Source organism: Budorcas taxicolor, chromosome 2 (assembly GCF_023091745.1).
Source record: "Budorcas taxicolor isolate Tak-1 chromosome 2, Takin1.1, whole genome shotgun sequence".
NCBI classification, from domain to species: Eukaryota; Metazoa; Chordata; class Mammalia; order Artiodactyla; family Bovidae; genus Budorcas; species Budorcas taxicolor.
The window spans coordinates 176,316,542-176,334,164 of NC_068911.1; the positions used below are offsets into that span (position 1 = coordinate 176,316,542).

A 17,623-nucleotide genomic window follows, 5' to 3' on the forward strand; every position below is an offset into this window, starting at 1 on the left:
GGTCCCCTCCCCCTCCTCCCCCCCCCGGACCCTAGGATAGGCTAGGTTAACCAGGCCCTGGAGGGGGGCAGTGCCCAGGGCTGGCAGCTCATGCACTCGGCCCAGCTGGCCTCCAGGCCTCCAGCCCGGTAAGCTGGGCTGCCTGGAGGTAGAGGGTCGCTTATGACTGATGTGCTCAGAGACCCCCGCCTCGGGTGCACCGGACTCTCTCCCGGGAGGTGCAGCTGGGTGCTTGTGTAAGCCTGACCATAGCCTCAGGAGGAGCTGCTGTTTTTATCCTTTATTACAGAAGAGGAGCCTAAGGCTCCTAGGTGCCTAGGTGCGAACCAGCCCAAGGGTACAGTCAGTAAAGGACAGAGTGGAATTTGCGCCCAGGTGGCCAGGTTCTGCGGCACAGTGCAGGGCCTGATAATGCTGGTCATTAGAGGAGATTGGATCGCTGCAATCAGCAAGGAGGCGGAAAGCGGATTATACCCCCTCCCCCCAACCACCACGAACCGCCCTCAGAGAACCCTGCTCAGCACTGGGTGGCGAGGACCCCCTTCCCCCACGGGGACACATCCTGACTCTGGACCGGCAGTGTGGTCCTGCTCCTGCGCACAGCGGGCGCGCCTGCCCAGCCGGCTGCATCCCAGCTGGTTGCCATGGCGACCGGGCCGGCCTGGCATTTGGGAGGAGCAGTTACCAAGGAACGTGGGGCACAGCTGGCGGCTGACACTCCGGAGGAGGGTGGGGGCGGGAACAGCGGGCGCCGGTGGGGAGGGCTCCGGAGATGAGGTAGGGCCTAAAAATAGGAGTAGGGGAGACCCTTATGTCAGGGTCGTCTCTCTGTGGAGAGCGATGGCCTCACCTCCATAGCTGGCCTCTCTGAACCCCCTCCAAGCTCCCTCAGAGCTTCCTTTAGATCCACTGTCTTCTTAGCCCTCCTAGTAGCCCTGTGGGGAATAGGGTTTATCATCTTCGCTTTACAGGTGGACTTCCCTGGTGGCTCAGACGGTAAAGCATCTGCCTATAATGAGGGACACCAGGGTTCAGTCCCTGTGTCGGGAAGATCCCCTGGAGAAAGCCAGGGCAACCCACTCCAGTACTCTAGTCTGGAAAACCCCATGGATGGAGGAGCCTGGTGGGCTAGTCCTTGGGGTCAGAAAGAGTCGGACACGACTGCGCAATTTCACTTTCACTTTAAAGATGAGACCGAGGCCAAGAGAGGCAAAGTGACTTCCCTAAAAAGCAGCAAGTCAGGATCAAGTGTCTAGCCCGGGCCTGTCTGAGCACGGACGAGAAGCTGCGTTCTCCCGAGGCTGGGAGCACCATCCCCTCACCCACCCACCGCGTGCCCAGCCGGCATCTCGGCCGTAGCATGTGCACACCTTCTCCCAGGCCGCCCTCCAGCCCTGCTCTCCCACTTCTGGCCTTTGGGCTCCATCCTCACAGCCACCTCCAAGGTCAAGGTCAGACCTGTGTCATCCTCCAGGGCGCTGCAGTGAAAGTCGCTCAGTCGTGTCCAGCTCTTTGCAACCTGGTGGACTATACAGTCCATGGAATTCTCCAGGCCAGGATCCTCGAGTCGGTAGCCTTTCCCTTCTCCAGCGGATCTTCCCAACCCAGGGATCGAACCCAGGTCTCCCGCGTTGCGGGCAGATTCTTTACCTGCTGAGCCACCAGGGACACCGCTGCAGAGTCTGTCCTAATCCCAGCCTCTGGAGTCGTCCACTGCTGCCTCCAGCAAGTCAGTCACTTAGCCTTCTGTGCCCGTTCGCTGAGACCCGATCCTTCAGTCTGGGTCTGGCTCCTTCTCCAGACTGGGGCAGTGAGGGCAAGCCGGTGCTGGCCACCCTCACTCACCGCCCCCCCGCCCCCCCAACTCTGCAGCAGGGGTCCAACCCCCCCTGTGACCCTGAAGCCGCCCCGGGGCACAACATAAGAGCCTGCCCTGGGCTCAGAGCAGCGGACAGATGACTTCTGTCCCAGTTCATTCTTGCTCCTGCCAGAGTGGTTTGTATTTCCTCTCAAACTGGAAAAATATTGCGTTTCACAGCTCTGTGTCAGCAGCACAACAGCTTGGCTGCCTGGAGAGTGAGCGAGCAGCAGTGAGATAAATTAATTTACTCGCTGCCGTCCTGCTGAGGGCTGGAGGGAGCCACGGGCCAGGCTGAGCTGTGGGCCAGCGGGGGCTCTGGGCAGCAGACGGCCCTTCACACGCCATGGTCCATGGGTTTGGGAGCATTCCTGTTGCCCTAGAGCCGCGGCAGAGAGACGCGGGCAGAAGCCATGTTGGCAAGGCAGGCGAGAAGCACTCAGGCCTCGGGTGAACGACCACTGGGTCTGGAAACCGCCTCCACAACCAGCGCACCGACAGCAGCAGTGAGGCCCGCGACGGCCGTTCAGGGAGCCCTGGCCAGGTGCTAGGCTTTGCCTGCCGTGCATTGCACGGGCCTTGGTTTACAGAGTCCCCACCGCCTCCCTAGGTAATGTCCATTTCACAGATGTGGAAACTGAGGCTCAGGCAGGTGATGTGGCTGGCCTGAGGTCGCACAGTGAGGAAGTGACGGGGGTGACCTTGAGGCTGTTCTACCTGGTCTGTGACGGGAATTCGAGGTGCCAACCTGCCCCAGAGGAGGGCAGACGTGGTGGGCACTGACGGGCCTTTCCCTGGGGAGCCCTGACCCGAGTCTCCTGCCCGCAGCTGAAGGAGCACCCGGAGAAGGGGGTGTACGTGAAGGGGCTGTCCATTCACACGGTGCGCAGCGTGGCCCAGTGCGAGCGCATCGTGGAGGCGGGCTGCAAGAACCGCTCGGTGGGCTGCACCCTGATGAACAAGGACTCCTCTCGTTCCCACTCCATCTTCACCATCAGCATCGAGATCTACGCCGTGGGTGCGTGAGGCCGGGCGGGGTTGGAGGGGCCGGATCTCCCAAGCCCGACGCCCACTCCTAAGCACCCAGACCCTTCACCTCTGGGAGCCACCAGGGCCCCAGCTGGGAGGAGATGCTGGGATTGCCCGGAGGAATTGCCCATCCCTGTGCCAGGACCCATGTTTAAAGGAGAGGCAGCATTACCACCACCAGTAATAACACCGGCAGTTGCTATGGTGCACTTGCTCCCTGCCAGGCAATGCGTGTGCATTGGCCCATTTGCTCCTTACCACCCCAGGAGGTGGATACTGATAGCATTCCCATTTTACAGATGAGGAAACTGAGGTCACACAACTAGAAAGTCTGAGCTGGGCCTCTGTCCCAGGGGTCTGTCCCCCTGGGGACATGTGCCACCCAGAGCATGTGCCACCCAGAACTCTTGCTTTTTCTTTTTTTTTTTTTCCCCCCACCCAGTACTTTAGAGTATTTGTTTATTTTGGCTGCATTGGGTTTTAGCTGCTGCATACATGCTCTTTGGTGTGGGACTGGCTCTCTAGTCGTGGCTCCCAGGCTTGGTTGCCCCACGGCACGTGGGGTCTTATTATAACAGTTCCCCAGCCAGGATCAAGCCTGCATCCCCTGCCTTGGAAGGTGGATTCCTAACCACTGGACCACCAGGGAAGTCCTCGCTGCCCGGAACTCTTGGATTCTCCTCTTTCTGTGATGCTCTTTGCTCACTCTTCCTTTTTTTTTCTCTCTCTCTTCCTGGAAATGTTACCGAGAAGGGGAAGAGGAAAGATAGGAAGAAGTACTCGTTTATTGCAGGTCACCTGTGGGTGCTGTGCTGAGCCCTTTTCACACTTCATTCTGTTGAAGTCTCACAGCAGAGTCCCAAACGCAGGCAGGCCTTACAACTCCCACTGACAGGCCAGGAACCGAGGCTCTGAGAGATAAGGGACCTGCTGGTTCAAGGTCCCACTTACGCGCTGCAAGTCTGCGCTTAACTGCCAAGAGGTGGAGCTGGGACTTGAACCCAGGTCGCTTTGACCTCTGGGTTTTCCGCACTCACACTGCAGCTGCTTCCGAGTGTGTGGCTCATTCATCCCAGACAGAAGTCCAGAGAGCAGTGGAGCAGGGAGCAGCCTCGGCTCACATAGGAACACAGTTCTGGAGAGATCCTAGCCCAAGGTCAAGGCAGCATGATGCCCAGCTGTGGGCTGATCTGGCCCCAGGCCAACCGCCCTGAACCAGAGTCACCCCCCCGGGTGGCTGTGGGTGGGGAGCTGGGACTCGGCAGGGTGAGGACAGGTGAGGAAGGGAGGGGAGCGCGGCCCTGTGGGGGCTTCTCGGTCTCTGCAGATGAGTTTCCAGGATGAGGCAGGCTGCCTGCAAGCAGGTTTTTAAAGAATTTTTAAGATGTTTATTGTTTTCATGATAAAAGAGGTTCCCAACCCAGGGATCGAACCCAGGTCTCCCGAATTGCAGGCAGATTCTTTACCAGCTAAACCACCAGAGAAGCCCCAAAGAGGTTCAAATAAAGACATTTAAGAGTTAAGAGAAAAGTAGGAGAAGTTACAGACACAACTAACTGTTGACACCTGAGCATATGTTCTTTTGGTCCTTTTTTTCCCTATGAAAATTTTAACCACAGCTGAATCTTAAGTTTCTTCCCCATGCCGTCCTTACGAATGTTCCCACGGCGTTCCTGCCGCGTCTTCCTGACCACGGGAGGTGGATGGATGGTCCTCCTCTCCCCGCCCCACGCCCGTTTCCAGTTTCTCTGTGCTGTAAGTGATGCAGCGATGAACATTTTTGTGCACAAAACCTTTCCTGCTTTTAGAGCCACCTCAGCTTCCCTGGAGCAGGCCTCCTGGGATGAGGGTGCAGACCTGTCTAAGGCACCTGGTACATTCTGCAAAAAACTGTCCAGAAGGGTGTCTCCAAGTCCTTCCTGCCTGCTGCTGCTTAAAAAAAAAAAAAAAAATAGCCCAAAGAGTCAAGCAGCCCCTTGCATGCCCAAGACTCCACTAGGCATCAGCCAGACCTTTTCTTCACTGCCGGGACAGTTGTGGTTTCAACCAAGGAAACCAAGGCGGAAGTTCCCTCCCCTCCTCTCATCTCACCCCAGGAGCACTTGCTGTGTGGCAGGTGCGACCCTTGAGGGTGGTCTTGGTTCCCGTGTTACCGAGAGAAGGCTGAGATGCCCGCAGCTCCCGAGGGATAGTACCCAGACTGGATCCCTCGGGTCTTCGCAAGCGCAAGCGATGCTCTGGGCCCCTGCTCCCAAGGCACCTGGCACCTGGGTGCACCTGCCAGCGCAGCCGTGGTCCCTGCAGTCCTGGGCGTGTTCTCAGGGGGCACGAAGCCCTGCTGCGTGCCGCGCCTGGAGTGGGCTCCATGACAGTGCTGTCTGTTTACCCCTTCCATCGGCCAGCCCTGCTGAGGACCGGTTGTCAGCCTCATTTTTTCGGTGTGAGAATCGAAGATCAGGGCAGGATATGGCTCTGCCAAGGTCACATAGCAAGTAGGAGGCAGGGCTTGGATGGGAACTGGGTCCCAGGGTCTCCGAAGCTGATATTTTTCTGCACTGAAGGGCAGCAGCTTCCTGGAGACCCAGACCGGTCCCCTTACCCCACGCCCCACCTCCCACCCTCCACCGCCTTTGCCTCACAGGAAACGCCTAGGAGCTGTCGCGGTGGCAGCAAGAAACCCCGGGCCCTCAGGGAACAGCGTGCGCCTCCCAGCCCCTGCTCCCTGGAGGGTCGGCCCGGTATTCTGACCGCTTTGCAAGCCATGTGACCTTGGGCAAGTCACAGGCCCTTTCTGAGCTTCACTTTTCTCGCCTGTAACGTGGGCACAATCCTAGCGGCCCTCTTCGTGGGGCTCCTGTGGAGACCCTTGGTGGGTGGGGAGCACCCAGAGCCTCCTTCCTGCAGGGGGTCGCCACACCCCAGGCCCCTCACTCCTCTGTCTGGTCTGTCTGCAGACGAGCGGGGCAAGGACCACCTCCGCGCGGGCAAGCTGAACCTGGTGGACTTGGCGGGCAGCGAGCGGCAGTCCAAGACGGGCGCCACGGGGGAGCGGCTCAAGGAGGCCACCAAGATCAACCTGTCTCTGTCGGCGCTGGGCAACGTCATCTCGGCCCTGGTGGACGGGCGCTGCAGGCACATCCCCTACCGGGACTCGAAGCTGACCCGGCTGCTCCAGGACTCACTGGGCGGCAACACCAAGACGCTGATGGTGGCCTGCCTGTCGCCCGCCGACAACAACTACGACGAGACGCTCAGCACGCTGCGCTACGCCAACCGAGCCAAGAACATCCGGAACAAGCCGCGCATCAACGAGGACCCGAAGGATGCCCTGCTGCGCGAGTACCAGGAGGAGATCAAGAAACTCAAGGCCATCCTGGCTCAGCAGATGGGCCCCGGCAGCCTGTCAGGTGGGCAGCACGGCAGGGCGGGGCCGGCGGGGCGGCTGGAGCCAGGAACGCGCTCTCCCCGGGTCCACCAGCCTCCAGTTCCCCATCTGAGGGGCTTGGAAGCCGTGCCTCACCTCCTCCCAGCTGCATGTGAGCGTGGATTTTGAACAGCCAGGGAGAACCCTGCTTGGGGACGGCCCCCGGGGGTGGAGGTATGTGCCCACCGATGCCCCAGGGAGAGGCCAGTCCTTCCAGGCCTGTCCCAGCAGCTGGAGGCTCCATCCGCATTCCCTGCCTCCAGGCCAGGCGTTGGTCCTCCTGCCTGTCTGCCTGCTGGCTCCGCAGCAGCCCAGCTGCAGAGTTGTGATGTTGAGCTGCTGAGCAGCGGGGTGACTGACATCCCCCCCCCCCCCCCCCCCCCCGTCCCCCGCATCCTGCCTCCTCTCCCAGAGAGGCACCTTGGGACGGCGTTTGCCTGCCACCTGGCAGGTGGCAATCCAGACCTGGAGCCTGGGCCTGCAGAGCCCTTCCTTGTGGCTGAGGGGCTCCAGGGTCATCTGTCTGAGAATTCCTGGGAGGAAGGGAGCACGAAAGAACCTGAGTCCATGGATCCGTTCATCCGCCTCCCCTCTTCCTCTCTGTCCATCCGTTCTCGGCCTGCACTGATCTACTCATCCCCGCCTGCATCTACCCATCCACTCAGCCCACCAGCCCACCCCCGCCCACTCCATTATTTAACCACCACCCTTCTCTCCACCCACCCCACCCCTTCCCTCCGCCCACCCCACCCCTTCCCTCCGCCCACCCCATCTACCCTCCTCTCTGCCTGCTCATTCACTCCATCCTGCCATCCGTCCTTGAATCTCCCTTTCCTCTCACCTCCCCCACCCACTCACACCTCGACTGTGTGTGGCCCTGGACCGGACCTGGGGACCCAGAGATGACGCAGATCCAGGTTCTGCCTCATGGTTAACCGAGTCTCCCGGGGGAGGGAAGGGACACTCCTGCAGAGGAGTGTGTGCCTTGGGCAGAGAGCCAGACAGGGCACTGCAGGGCAGAGGGAGCGTGTGGAGTGGGGGGTGGGCCCTCAGGGAAGGCTTCACAGAGGAGGAGGGGTGCTTGCGTGGAGTCTAGCAGGGTGAGAAGTCTCCTGTTAGGATGAGGGTGGTCAGTCTGTGCAGGGAGGCACAAAGTCTCAGGTGACTTTGGGGACCCACAAGGATTAATAGATCTTCTGGCTGCCTGGGAAGCTGGGTGGTGGGAGGTGCCCAGGTGTAGGGACTGGCAGGGGCTGGCAAGGACGAAGTGAAGATGGCCTTGACCACCACGGTGAGGGCTTCCTCTTGGGCAGCCTGCCTTCCTCCTCTTCCCCTCCGGCCCCGGGATCGGCGAGGGGACGCTTGATGGAGGAGGGGTGAGAGGCACCGGGAGGGAGTTGGGGCGCTCTGCTGGGGCCCCCCAACCCTAATGGAGCAGCTGACATGCTTGCAGACCTCCTGTGGTTGCCACGGCAGACTTGCGGGCTGCGGGCTGTGTCCTGTCTTCCTGGATTCAGAGCGTAGAGCCCAGACAAGCTGGGATGATGGTGCCTGGCAGGCAGAGAGCCGAGAGCTGGGCAGTAGCCGCTGCCTCACATTCTGGCTCCTCGGGGAAGTGACTTAGACGCCCCCGAGCCTCAGTGTCCTCATCTGTGAAATGGGTCACCTGCCTTGTGATGGCTGTGGGGCAGTTGGGAGGACTGCATGAGATGGTTCACATGTGGGCTTAGCCCGGAACTTGTCCCGTAGGCTCCACAGACTGTACCTGGTGCTTTGACTTTATAGAGTTGGGCCTCAAGCCCAGCCAGGGGTGTCTGACTCAGAGCGCCAGGTGTCCCCATCGCCCGGCACACCCCGTGAGCCGGCGCCCTCTCAGCCCTAACCCTCCCTCTGGTCACCAGCGTATCTCTCCCTCCCCTTTTCAGCAACTCGGGAAACACTGGTCTGTTTTCACCGGCCTGCCACTTTGCCCCTAGTTCAGGCAGGCCCTGTGCTCCCAGCCCGCTGAAGCCGCCTCCTGGTTTTTAGAAGGGTCACTTATTTCTTTATTTTTGGCTGCGCGGGGCCTTGGTCGCCGCGTGGCCTCTTCCCAGTTGTCTACTCTGTGGTTGTGTGCAGGCTTCTCACTGCACTTGGCTTCTCTTGTGTAGCCGGGCTCCAGGGCGCACGGGCTTCAGTAGTTGCGGTGTTAGGGCCCAGCAGTCGTGGTTCACAGGCTCAGTTACTCTGAGGCATGTGGGATCTTCCCAGACCGAGAATCAAACCCGTGCCTCCTGGTGATAAAATCCAGCGATCCGTCCTCCTGAGGCCCCACCTGCCCTCTGCATCCGTTGACTCAGACACCTCCCTCGTCCTTGAAGCCTTTGCTTCCTGGACACCCTCACCCCAGTCCCCCTGCCCCTCCTCAGCTCCCATGGACGAGTCTCCCCATCTTCCTGACGTCAGGTTGTCCTGGGGCCGGTCCTCCAGCCTCTTCTCTGTCTACGCTGGCTCCTCTGGTCTCACGGCTTTAACCACCACCTCCCCGCTCCCGAGTCTCACATGTGGACCTCTGTCCTGGCTGTGTGATGTGTGCCCAGGTCTTAATTTATACAGCTGACTGAGTGGTGACATAGAGAGGTCAGTGTCATCGCAAGAAAGTGTTGACATTACTCGGCTACCCCGGCGATGAGAGGCAGGTCACGCAGGGCCACGGGGTGGGGAGGAAGAACCAGAGGGGGTCAATGTGCAGAGGAGCCAGGGGCAGCCTGAGCCAGAGCCGTGATCGAGGTTTTGGTGGAAAGACACAGCAGGCAGGAGAAAGGGCCCAGGACTGACTAGTTTCAGGAAGCCTAGCGGGATCAGGGCATAATGCTGTCCTTGCTTGCCTGGTGCTGGCCCTAGTTGATTTCAGGCAGAGGAAATACTGGCTTCGGGTGGGAGAGTTAGAAGCAGCCGTGGACTTGAGGTTGGTTGGTTTGCGTATGAAAGGTGGGCTCCTCCAAAAGCTGTTGACTCCCCCTAGGAATTGGCTGACCCTGGGAGGACTGTCCCCTCCAGGCCATCAAGCCCCCCAGGGTGTTAAAACATCATTACAATGAACCTGATCGATACACCATGTCCTCTGAATTCCAGTCTTGAACATCCTGCTATCTATCTTATCATCACTCCAAACCTAATGTATGGGACACTGAGCGCTGAATCTTCGCCAGTCCTGCAGCTGTCCCCACCCGGCTGGTGGCACCTCTCTCCTTCCAGGTGTTCAGCCAGAAACCTTGGTGTCAGCATCCTTGGCTTCTCCCTTTTGCCCTCTTGCTTTTGTTGTATCTGCCTTTAGAACAATGTCTAAACCTTTAGCTGATGGCACCACCGACTCTATGGACATGACTTTGAGCAGGCTCCAGGAGTTGGTGATGGACAGGGAGGCCTGGCATGCTGCAGTCCATGGGGTCGCAAAGACTCGGACACAACTGAGCGACTGAACTGAACTGAACCTTCGGAGCAGGTCCACACTCTGTCCACTGCAACCCCATGGCCTGAGCCGGTAGCATTTCTTACCTAAATTACTGCAGAGCACCCCCCCCACCGAGCAGGTCTCCTGGCTTGTGCTTTTGGTACCCCCAGTACATTCTCCACGCGGCAGCCAGGGAGCTCCTGTTCAGACGGGAGTCCTGCCCTGCCCAAGCCCTCTAATGGCCCGGTGGAACCCAGACTTTGAAGCCAGAGTCCTCACCAGGGCCGGCAGGTTCCCCTCTGCCATGCCCTTCGCTCACACTCTCCCCCACTCGCTCTGCTCCAGCCTCAGTGGCCTCCTGGCTGTTCCTGCAACAGTCTCGGCCCTCTGCCTGCCACAGGGCCTTTACACTCACCGCTCCCTCTGTCTGTCCCTGGGATCTCTGCCTGACTCTCTCCCTCACTTCCTTCAGGTCACTGCTTTCCGCACACCTTGTCCAAGAGGACTCTCCTGTCCACAGGATTTAAATTACAGCCCTTCCGCCTGGTCTTCTCCGCACCCTCCCTGGTTGCTTTCTCTTCTTTGGAAGAATCTCTTTGCCTCTTGCTGGCCTTTCTTCCCCAGATGGAAGTGATGTGTGTGTGGAGTCCTGTCTGTTGTGTTCAGTGCCAAACCCCCAGGTGCCCAAGAAAGGCTTGCTGGACGAGCACGTTGGCATTTTACATAGAGATGCCCTCAAAATAAGCTCAGTACTGAGGTCTTGTTATATGAGCACATGGTTGTCATTTTATGGTTTTCTGCTTAGTTTCTAGGGGCTTCCCAGGTGGCTCAGTGGGAAAAAAGTCTGCCTGCCAATGCAGGAGACTTGAGTTTGATCCCCGATCCAGGAAGACTCCCTGGAAAAGGAAATGGCAACCCACTCCAGTATTCTTGCCTGAGAAATCCCGTGGACAGAGGAGCCTGGCGGGCTACAGTCCCTGGGGTCGCAGAGTCGGCCATGACTCTTGCCGGGGTCTAGCCCCGGTGGATCCAGGGAATTCGAAGCGTGGACGGCGTTGGCGAGGAAAGACTTATTTATTTATTAACATAAGATCAGATTAGGAAGAAATAGTGTAGTAGGAAAATTAAGTGGAGAAAGAGGGCTGAATAGCTTGGATTACGCGGAAGACCAATAAAATTCCAGACAAGGAATTTGCACCATCTACGTTGGGCCACCGGCGCTCGCTTGGTTATCTAAGGGTGCCTCGCCTTAGGCTCCCTTTCGTGCGGGTCTAACAGCCAGGGCAAGTAAGTAGACTTGGCGAGCCTCCGCGCCCCAGATGGGAATTCAGCCTGAAATTAAAGTAAAGAGGAAAAGGAAAAAGAGAGAGAGAGACACGGGGGAAACCAGTCCAGCGACTGACTCCGTCCTCTATTGTTCAGAAGGCCTTTTATACTTTTGATAAAACATGGAGATCAATGGGTAACACAAAGTTATGCAGCGTTAGCAGCCCAGACTCTTATCAAAACCAGGCTTTTCTCTCTGCATACCTAATTGTATACACAAGTCTTAGGTGATTTACATCATCTTCTGGCCAAAAGGGCCAATTAACATTTTACAGCCTTTTTTCTGATAAGGGTTTGTCAACCAGAAGACTTATTTGTGTTGATCTTCCCAAGGTCTGGTGCCACTCTCAGAAAGCACTAAATAAAGTTACATTCTTACATAGTAAGGACACAAGAGGAGTGCAGTGATATATAACAAAGGAAAAGTAATTAACTCAAAAGTCTAGTGTTGCTAACATCAAAACTATTATATATCTTTTTCCATATCCCGTTTACATTGATTAACATCCTCCCAGGTGCCTAAAAGATAAAGAATACGGAGGCCTGGCGGCAGTCATTGAGTCAACAGTGAAAACCCTCTACCAATATAATTTTTAACTCTTTAGAAAAGGCTCTGTATCTTTAAGATGCTTTTAAGCTTTGTGCCTCTCGCAGTTGGGGGGCTGTAAGCAATTCACAAGCTGTAAGAGGTCTGGGGAACCTGTTAGGCAAGCTAGAGAGCTATCAGAGGGGGTTTAACTGAAACATCCCTTTCAAATGCAGGAGACTAAAGCCCTGAGTTGACTTTTTTCCAGAGAATATGAGAAGAGTGGAAAAGCAGAGTACAAAGGCCGGCAGATTTTTGGTTTTGGGGGTACATGCTCAGGAAATGCCAGGGGGAACTCCCGAAGTCTGATTACCTCCTTGCGTATGTCAGCTTCCTCCCTCATGACCTTGTCACGGGTGGGATTCCTCACGCTGGCTCCCGGCAGACTCTGAGCACACATAGGCGCACACGCTTAGTTCCGGCAGACCACGCACACCTTGGTCAGAGGTCCTCCTTTCTGCTTTTCTCCCAGCTCTGCTGAACAGTCAGGTGCCCCCAAGCCCTGTCCAGCTTGAGGAAAAGCCGTTGTCTCCACCTGTGATGCAGCGCGACATGGAGGCTGAGAAACAGCTGATCCGGGAGGTGAGGCGAGGGGCGGGCACGTGGGCCCCGCAGGAGGTGGGGCTCCAGGACTAGGCTGCCTCCCCGCCGTCCTCCCCGCCGTCCTCCCCTGGGGGGCTTGCCCAAGGTCACACAGCCGAGGCGAATCTGAGCCAGGATTGGAACCGGGGTTCCCGCCTCCGGAGCGCAGTCCGTCCCCCGTGAGTGCTGGTGTGGCGAGAAGAGAGGCGTCTGCCCGGCCGTCCGCCGTCTGCCCGTCCACCGTCTGCCCCTCCTGCTCGAAGGGCTGGCGGTGGAGCGACGGCAGGGGAGGGGCCGTCCCTGGTAGTGAGGCTGGCGGGTGCCTCACCGAGCAGGTCAGAGTGGGAGGGCTGGGGGCTGAGAGCGGAGCATCCCGGGTGGGCCGCGGGGAGCCCCCAGGGGCACGTGTGGCCTCCCAGAAAAAACTGTCACCTTGGGGCCCTTGAGTCCTCCCGCGGCCCTCCCACCCACAGCTGATTGACAGGCGCGGAGCTGACCCCAGAGGCACGCACAGGGCCAGACACCTGGTTTCTGGGGGTTCGCATCCCGAGACCACAGCATGGGGTGGGGCTTGACATTCAGTGGTCCCTGCAGGTGGCTGGCTCCTCCCTGGTGGGAAGGCCAGCTCAGCAGGGACTAGGGACGGAGCGTGTCTGCAGCTGGGCCTCTGCCCCTCAACTGTGACCTCAGACGGGCTCAGTGCTGGGGCCCCTGGAAGCCCCCGGGCAGGCAGTGGGGGCCTGGGGCCCAGCCTCTGGGAGGCAGACCGGGTGAGGCCTGGGGGGATCTCTGTGCTGCGGGCTGGAGGGCTGGGGGTCATCGACCGAAGAACCCCCAGCTGCCCGTCACTGGCGGGGCTTGTACTGTTCAAGTAGGGGCCTGGATGTAGCCCCCAATAGCCCCCAGTGGGGCCCCCGTGAAGGCTCTGGGGGCTCAGCCACTCACTCTACCTGTTCCCCTGCTGCCCCTGGGGCGGAGTCGGTGTCAGGCTGGCCTTGGAGCCCCGGGCCCAGCTCCTGAGGTGGGGAGGAGGGGGTCTTCGGGGATGTCTGGATGAGAGCGGTGACGCTCTGGGGTTCAGGGAGGGTTTTAGAGTCACACAGAGATGAGTAGACATTGGCCACAAAACAGTATGGGCTGGGGGGTGATGGAGCGGGCTGGGGTTGAGGGTAGGGACGGGCGGGGGTGGGGTGGGGTGGGCCTGGGGCCGGGATGCAAGCTTCCTGCCTGGGGAAGCTGGGTTGGGCGGGCGGGGGTGGATCCTGGCAGCGTGAGAAGCAGGGCACTGCCTCCCCCTAGCGGTCATGGGGAGACGCGCTGCTCTTCTGGCCTGGCTGCTGGTGGAGCCAATGCTACCGCGTAAAGAATCTGCTTGCCAATGCAGGAGACGCCGGTTCAATCCCTAGGTCGGGAAGATCCCCTGGAGGAAATGGCAGCCCACTCCAGTATTCTTGCCTGGGAAATCCCATTTACAGAGGAGCTGGATGGGCTGCAGTCCGTGGGGTTGCAGAGAGACCTGACCGAGCGACTAGACACACAGGCATTGCGGGTGGGTTCTTTACCGTCTGAGCCACCAGGGAGGCCCTCCCTCATCTCTGGGAGTGGATAGAAAGCGACTTTTCTGCTGCTGGAAGAGACTGGGTGGTGTAAAAGGTGCCAGCCGGGCCTGGGGGAGTTCCTGGGTTTGTGTTCTCTCCGCCCCGCCTGCCCCATTCAGCCAGCCACAGGCATCTTCTGCACACCCGCTAGGTGCTGCAGCTGGAGGCGAGTGTGGGGCCAAGGCAGATGGTGCTGTTTTAAATGCTGGAAGTAGCATGGCAGTGTCTTGGTGGTCTCTGGAACTCTGTGCTTCCATCTCTTGGAGGGAGGTGGCTCCTGGTTCAGTCCCTGGTTAGGGCCCTAGATCTCGCAAACTGCATGGCATGGCCAAACAATAATAATGATTGGAAGTAGCAGAGCATGCTTTAGGGACTGGGAGGAATGATCTGGGACTGAGGGGGCCGTCCAGTGTGGCGGAGGGGCAGGAACTGACAGAGCGGAGTCCTCCCGTGGCGGGGTTGGCCGTGGATGACTGCCCCAGCAGGATGCCAGAGGGACTTACCGGGCGGTCAAGCAGGTGAGACTTCACCTTCCAATGCCTGGGACATGGGTTTGATCCCTGATTGGGGAGCTGGGATCCCACCTGCCTCATGGCCAAAAAAACCAAAGCAAAACAGAAACAATATTGTAACAAATTCAATAAGAACTTTAAAAAGTGGCCCACATCAAAAAACAAAAACAAAAAATCTTAAAAAGAGGATGTTGGGGGAGGGTGACCTCTTCAGGAGTATAATCTGCAAATATACTGAATCGCTTTGCTGTACAGATCAAAAAACATTTTGAAATCTCTATAACTGTGCGGTAAGGATTAAGTGGTTTAATGTTGGTAAAACCTTTTGTCATCAGTTCAGTTCAGTCGCTCAGTCGTGTCCGACTCTTTGTGAGCCATGGACTGCAGCACGCCAGGCCTCCCTGTCCGTCACCAGCTCCCGGAGTTCACTCACTCACCCATGTCCATGGAGTCGGTGACGCTGTCCAGCCATCTCCTCCTCTTGTTGCCCTTTCTCCCACTCCTCCTCTGTGAAGGGATGGACGGGGAATGGCGAGAGAGGAGCGTTGAGGGGAGGGAAGATGGAGAGACCAGAAAGGGGGCTCCCCACTTCGAGCTCCTCCTGTGATTTGGGGGTCACATGTTTACACGTGAGAACGGCGTGTGCGTGTATGCAGATAAGTGTGTGTGTCTCCAGTCAGGCCTTGCTAGGCTGTAGGTGCCGCTGGGCTGAGGCCCGGGTTGAACTGGGGTCAGGGCTGAAGTGCCGGCCAGGGGACCTCTGGGCAGGAGAAGGCAGGCGGGGTGAGGGCTGCAGGTCTCAGGGGGGCCGCCAGGAGCTGCGTGTGGTTCTGGGCAGGCCGGGCCTTCCCTGGGTCTCGGTGGCAGGTCAGTGGCGCCTCGGCTGAGCTGCGGAAACCGCTGGGTCTTCATGACGGTCTGTCTCGTCTCCCGCCCTGGGAGCCCCGGCCGGCTGGCTGTGCCGTGCTGGGGGTCTGCGCTGGTCCCGTACTTCCCGGGGGCCGGGTGGGCGTGCACAGGGGCTCCCACCTCTAACCCCGTCCCGCCCCCTGGCTCACTGCCGCTGCAGGGCCACCCTGTCCAGAAGGCCGCAGCTCACAGGGCGTTGTGAGTTCACAGAGGCCCGGCCTTCCCCGGGGGGCACGCACTAGACGCCTGGACAGTCTGCCCAGCTGTTCTGCTTCACGCACTTGCCAACTCAGTGGCACAGCATTCAGACGTGCCCCTCTGTGCCCGGCATCAGGGCTATAAGATGGCACAGTGCTTGCCCTCTGGCCGGGGAGCCGGGCGGTTCACCTATAATCAAACAAGCGCAGAGAACAGTGGAACTTCTGGTCCAGGCTGAGAAGAAGTAAGCAAAGTGCCAGAGTGGCAGCAGGCATCCTCCGAGAGGGCACTCACAGAAGGCCTCTCTGAGCGGGTGTCGCTGAGCTGAGGCCCAAAGAGGTGAACTTGCCTCGGAGCGAGGGCAGAGGTCCTGAGGCTGGCGGGGGTCGGGGGAGTGGGTGTGTCTAGGAGTGGAAAGGGGCTGCCGTGCCCAAGTGTGACAAAGATGGGGTGGGCTGTCCGGGTCACTGGGGACTGGAGGTCGACTGGAGGAAGTAGATTTTATCCTCAACCATGGGAAGCCCCTGAAGCATGATCCATGGACACACAGCTGCCCCGTGGAGGAAGGTCTTACTCAAGAGGAGAAGTGGGGAACCAGGTCTGGGCAGGAACTGGTGGTGATGGGGAAGATGGATGGCTAAGCAGAGCTATAGTGATTTATTTTGTCTTTGATGGGTTGAGGACCGTTTGGTTAAACCGTATTTGTCGATGCAGAAAGGTGTTTGTGATCTATTGCTTTGTGGAAAAATTATAGACACATATACGGGCTTCCCAAGTGGCGCTAGCAATAAAGAGCCCACCTGCCAACGCAGGGGACGTAAGAGACGTGGGTTTGATCCCTGGATCGGGAAGAACTCCTGGAGGAGGAAATGGCAACCCACTCCAGTACTCTGGCCTGGAGAATCCCACGGACAGAGAAGCCCGGTGGGCTGCAGTCCATGGGGTCGCAAAGAGCTGGACACGACTGAAGAGACTTAGCGTGCACGCATATGTTACTAGCGTGTTGAGACACGCTCAGACAAAAGTTCAGAAGGGTCTTCCCCAGCCAGGAATCCCCCCAGTGTCTGGAGATCGTCTTAATTCTGTTCCTTGGGCTCAGCTGCGATTCCTGGATTGTGGGACAGAGGAGGCTTCCCGACAGCCACGATGGGAAGCGGTCATAGAGCGCTCCCTTCTGCCCCCCGCTCGCCTCTCCAGGAGTACGAGGCGCGCCTGGCCCGGCTGAGGGCCGACTACGAGGCGGAGCAGGAGTCCAGGGCCCGGCTGGAGGAGGACATCACCGCCATGCGCAACTCATACGACGTGAAGCTGTCCACGCTGGAGCAGAACCTGCGCAAGGAGACAGGTGGGCCGGCCCCGCCCGGCAGGAGGAGCCCAGCCTGCTCCCCTGCTCACCCCCCCCCCCCCCACCAACGGGCCCCAGTTCTGTTTCCTCTTCGCAGCCGCCCGGCAAGGCAGGCACCTCCATCACCCTCACTTGACAGCTGAGGAAACTGAGGCCCAGAGAGGGTGAGGAAATTCCCCGAGGTCACACAGCCTTTAAAGCGGAGCTGCGATTTGACTCCAGCAGTCTGACCCCGGGGCCAGCGTTCTCACCCACGGCCTTGCACTGGGGGCGGCAGGCTGGGTCCCCACCCAAGGCTGACTTAGAGCAGCCACGTACCACCCAAGTTTTATGGGCGGGTCCCTTCCCCCCGTTCTGCATTGTCTAGTCTCTTTTCCACTTTAGAGCCCATCTGTCACCAGAGCAACCACACCCCAAACTAGGCAATCCGTAGCAAGAGTTTTTTAACTTCCTGGGAATTTTTGTCTTCTGTTTGACATTCTAGAATGTTCCACCCCACCGCTATCTTTCCAATACCCTGTGCTGCCAGGCAGCCCAGACTTCCTAGGACTCACTATAAGTGTTAGTCACTCAGTCATGCCCGACTCTTTGCGACCCTGTGGACTGTAGCCCACCAGGCTCCTCTGTCCATGGGATTCTCCAGGCCAGAATACTGGAGTGGGTAGTCATTTCCTTCTCCAGGGGATCTTCCCGACCCAGGGACCGAACCCAGGTCTCCCACATTGTAGGCAGACGCTTCACCATCTGAGCCACCAGAGAAGCCCATAAATACTATAAAATCCACGTTGTAATGATGACGGTGTTCACATCGTTGGTCCCGTGT

At 58.7% G+C, this 17,623-nt stretch overlaps 1 protein-coding gene across 1 annotated transcript in view; it reads left to right on the top strand.

Moving 5' to 3' along the window:
• Positions 1–17,623, top strand: part of KIF17 (kinesin family member 17) — a 50,792-nt gene that overhangs the window by 8,518 nt on the left and 24,651 nt on the right. Inside the window, exons 4-7 of the mRNA XM_052635459.1 lie at positions 2,687–2,876; positions 5,842–6,294; positions 12,129–12,238; positions 16,653–16,800. Coding sequence (XP_052491419.1) covers positions 2,687–2,876; positions 5,842–6,294; positions 12,129–12,238; positions 16,653–16,800 — 901 coding nt within the window. The remainder of the gene's footprint in view (positions 1–2,686; positions 2,877–5,841; positions 6,295–12,128; positions 12,239–16,652; positions 16,801–17,623) is intronic.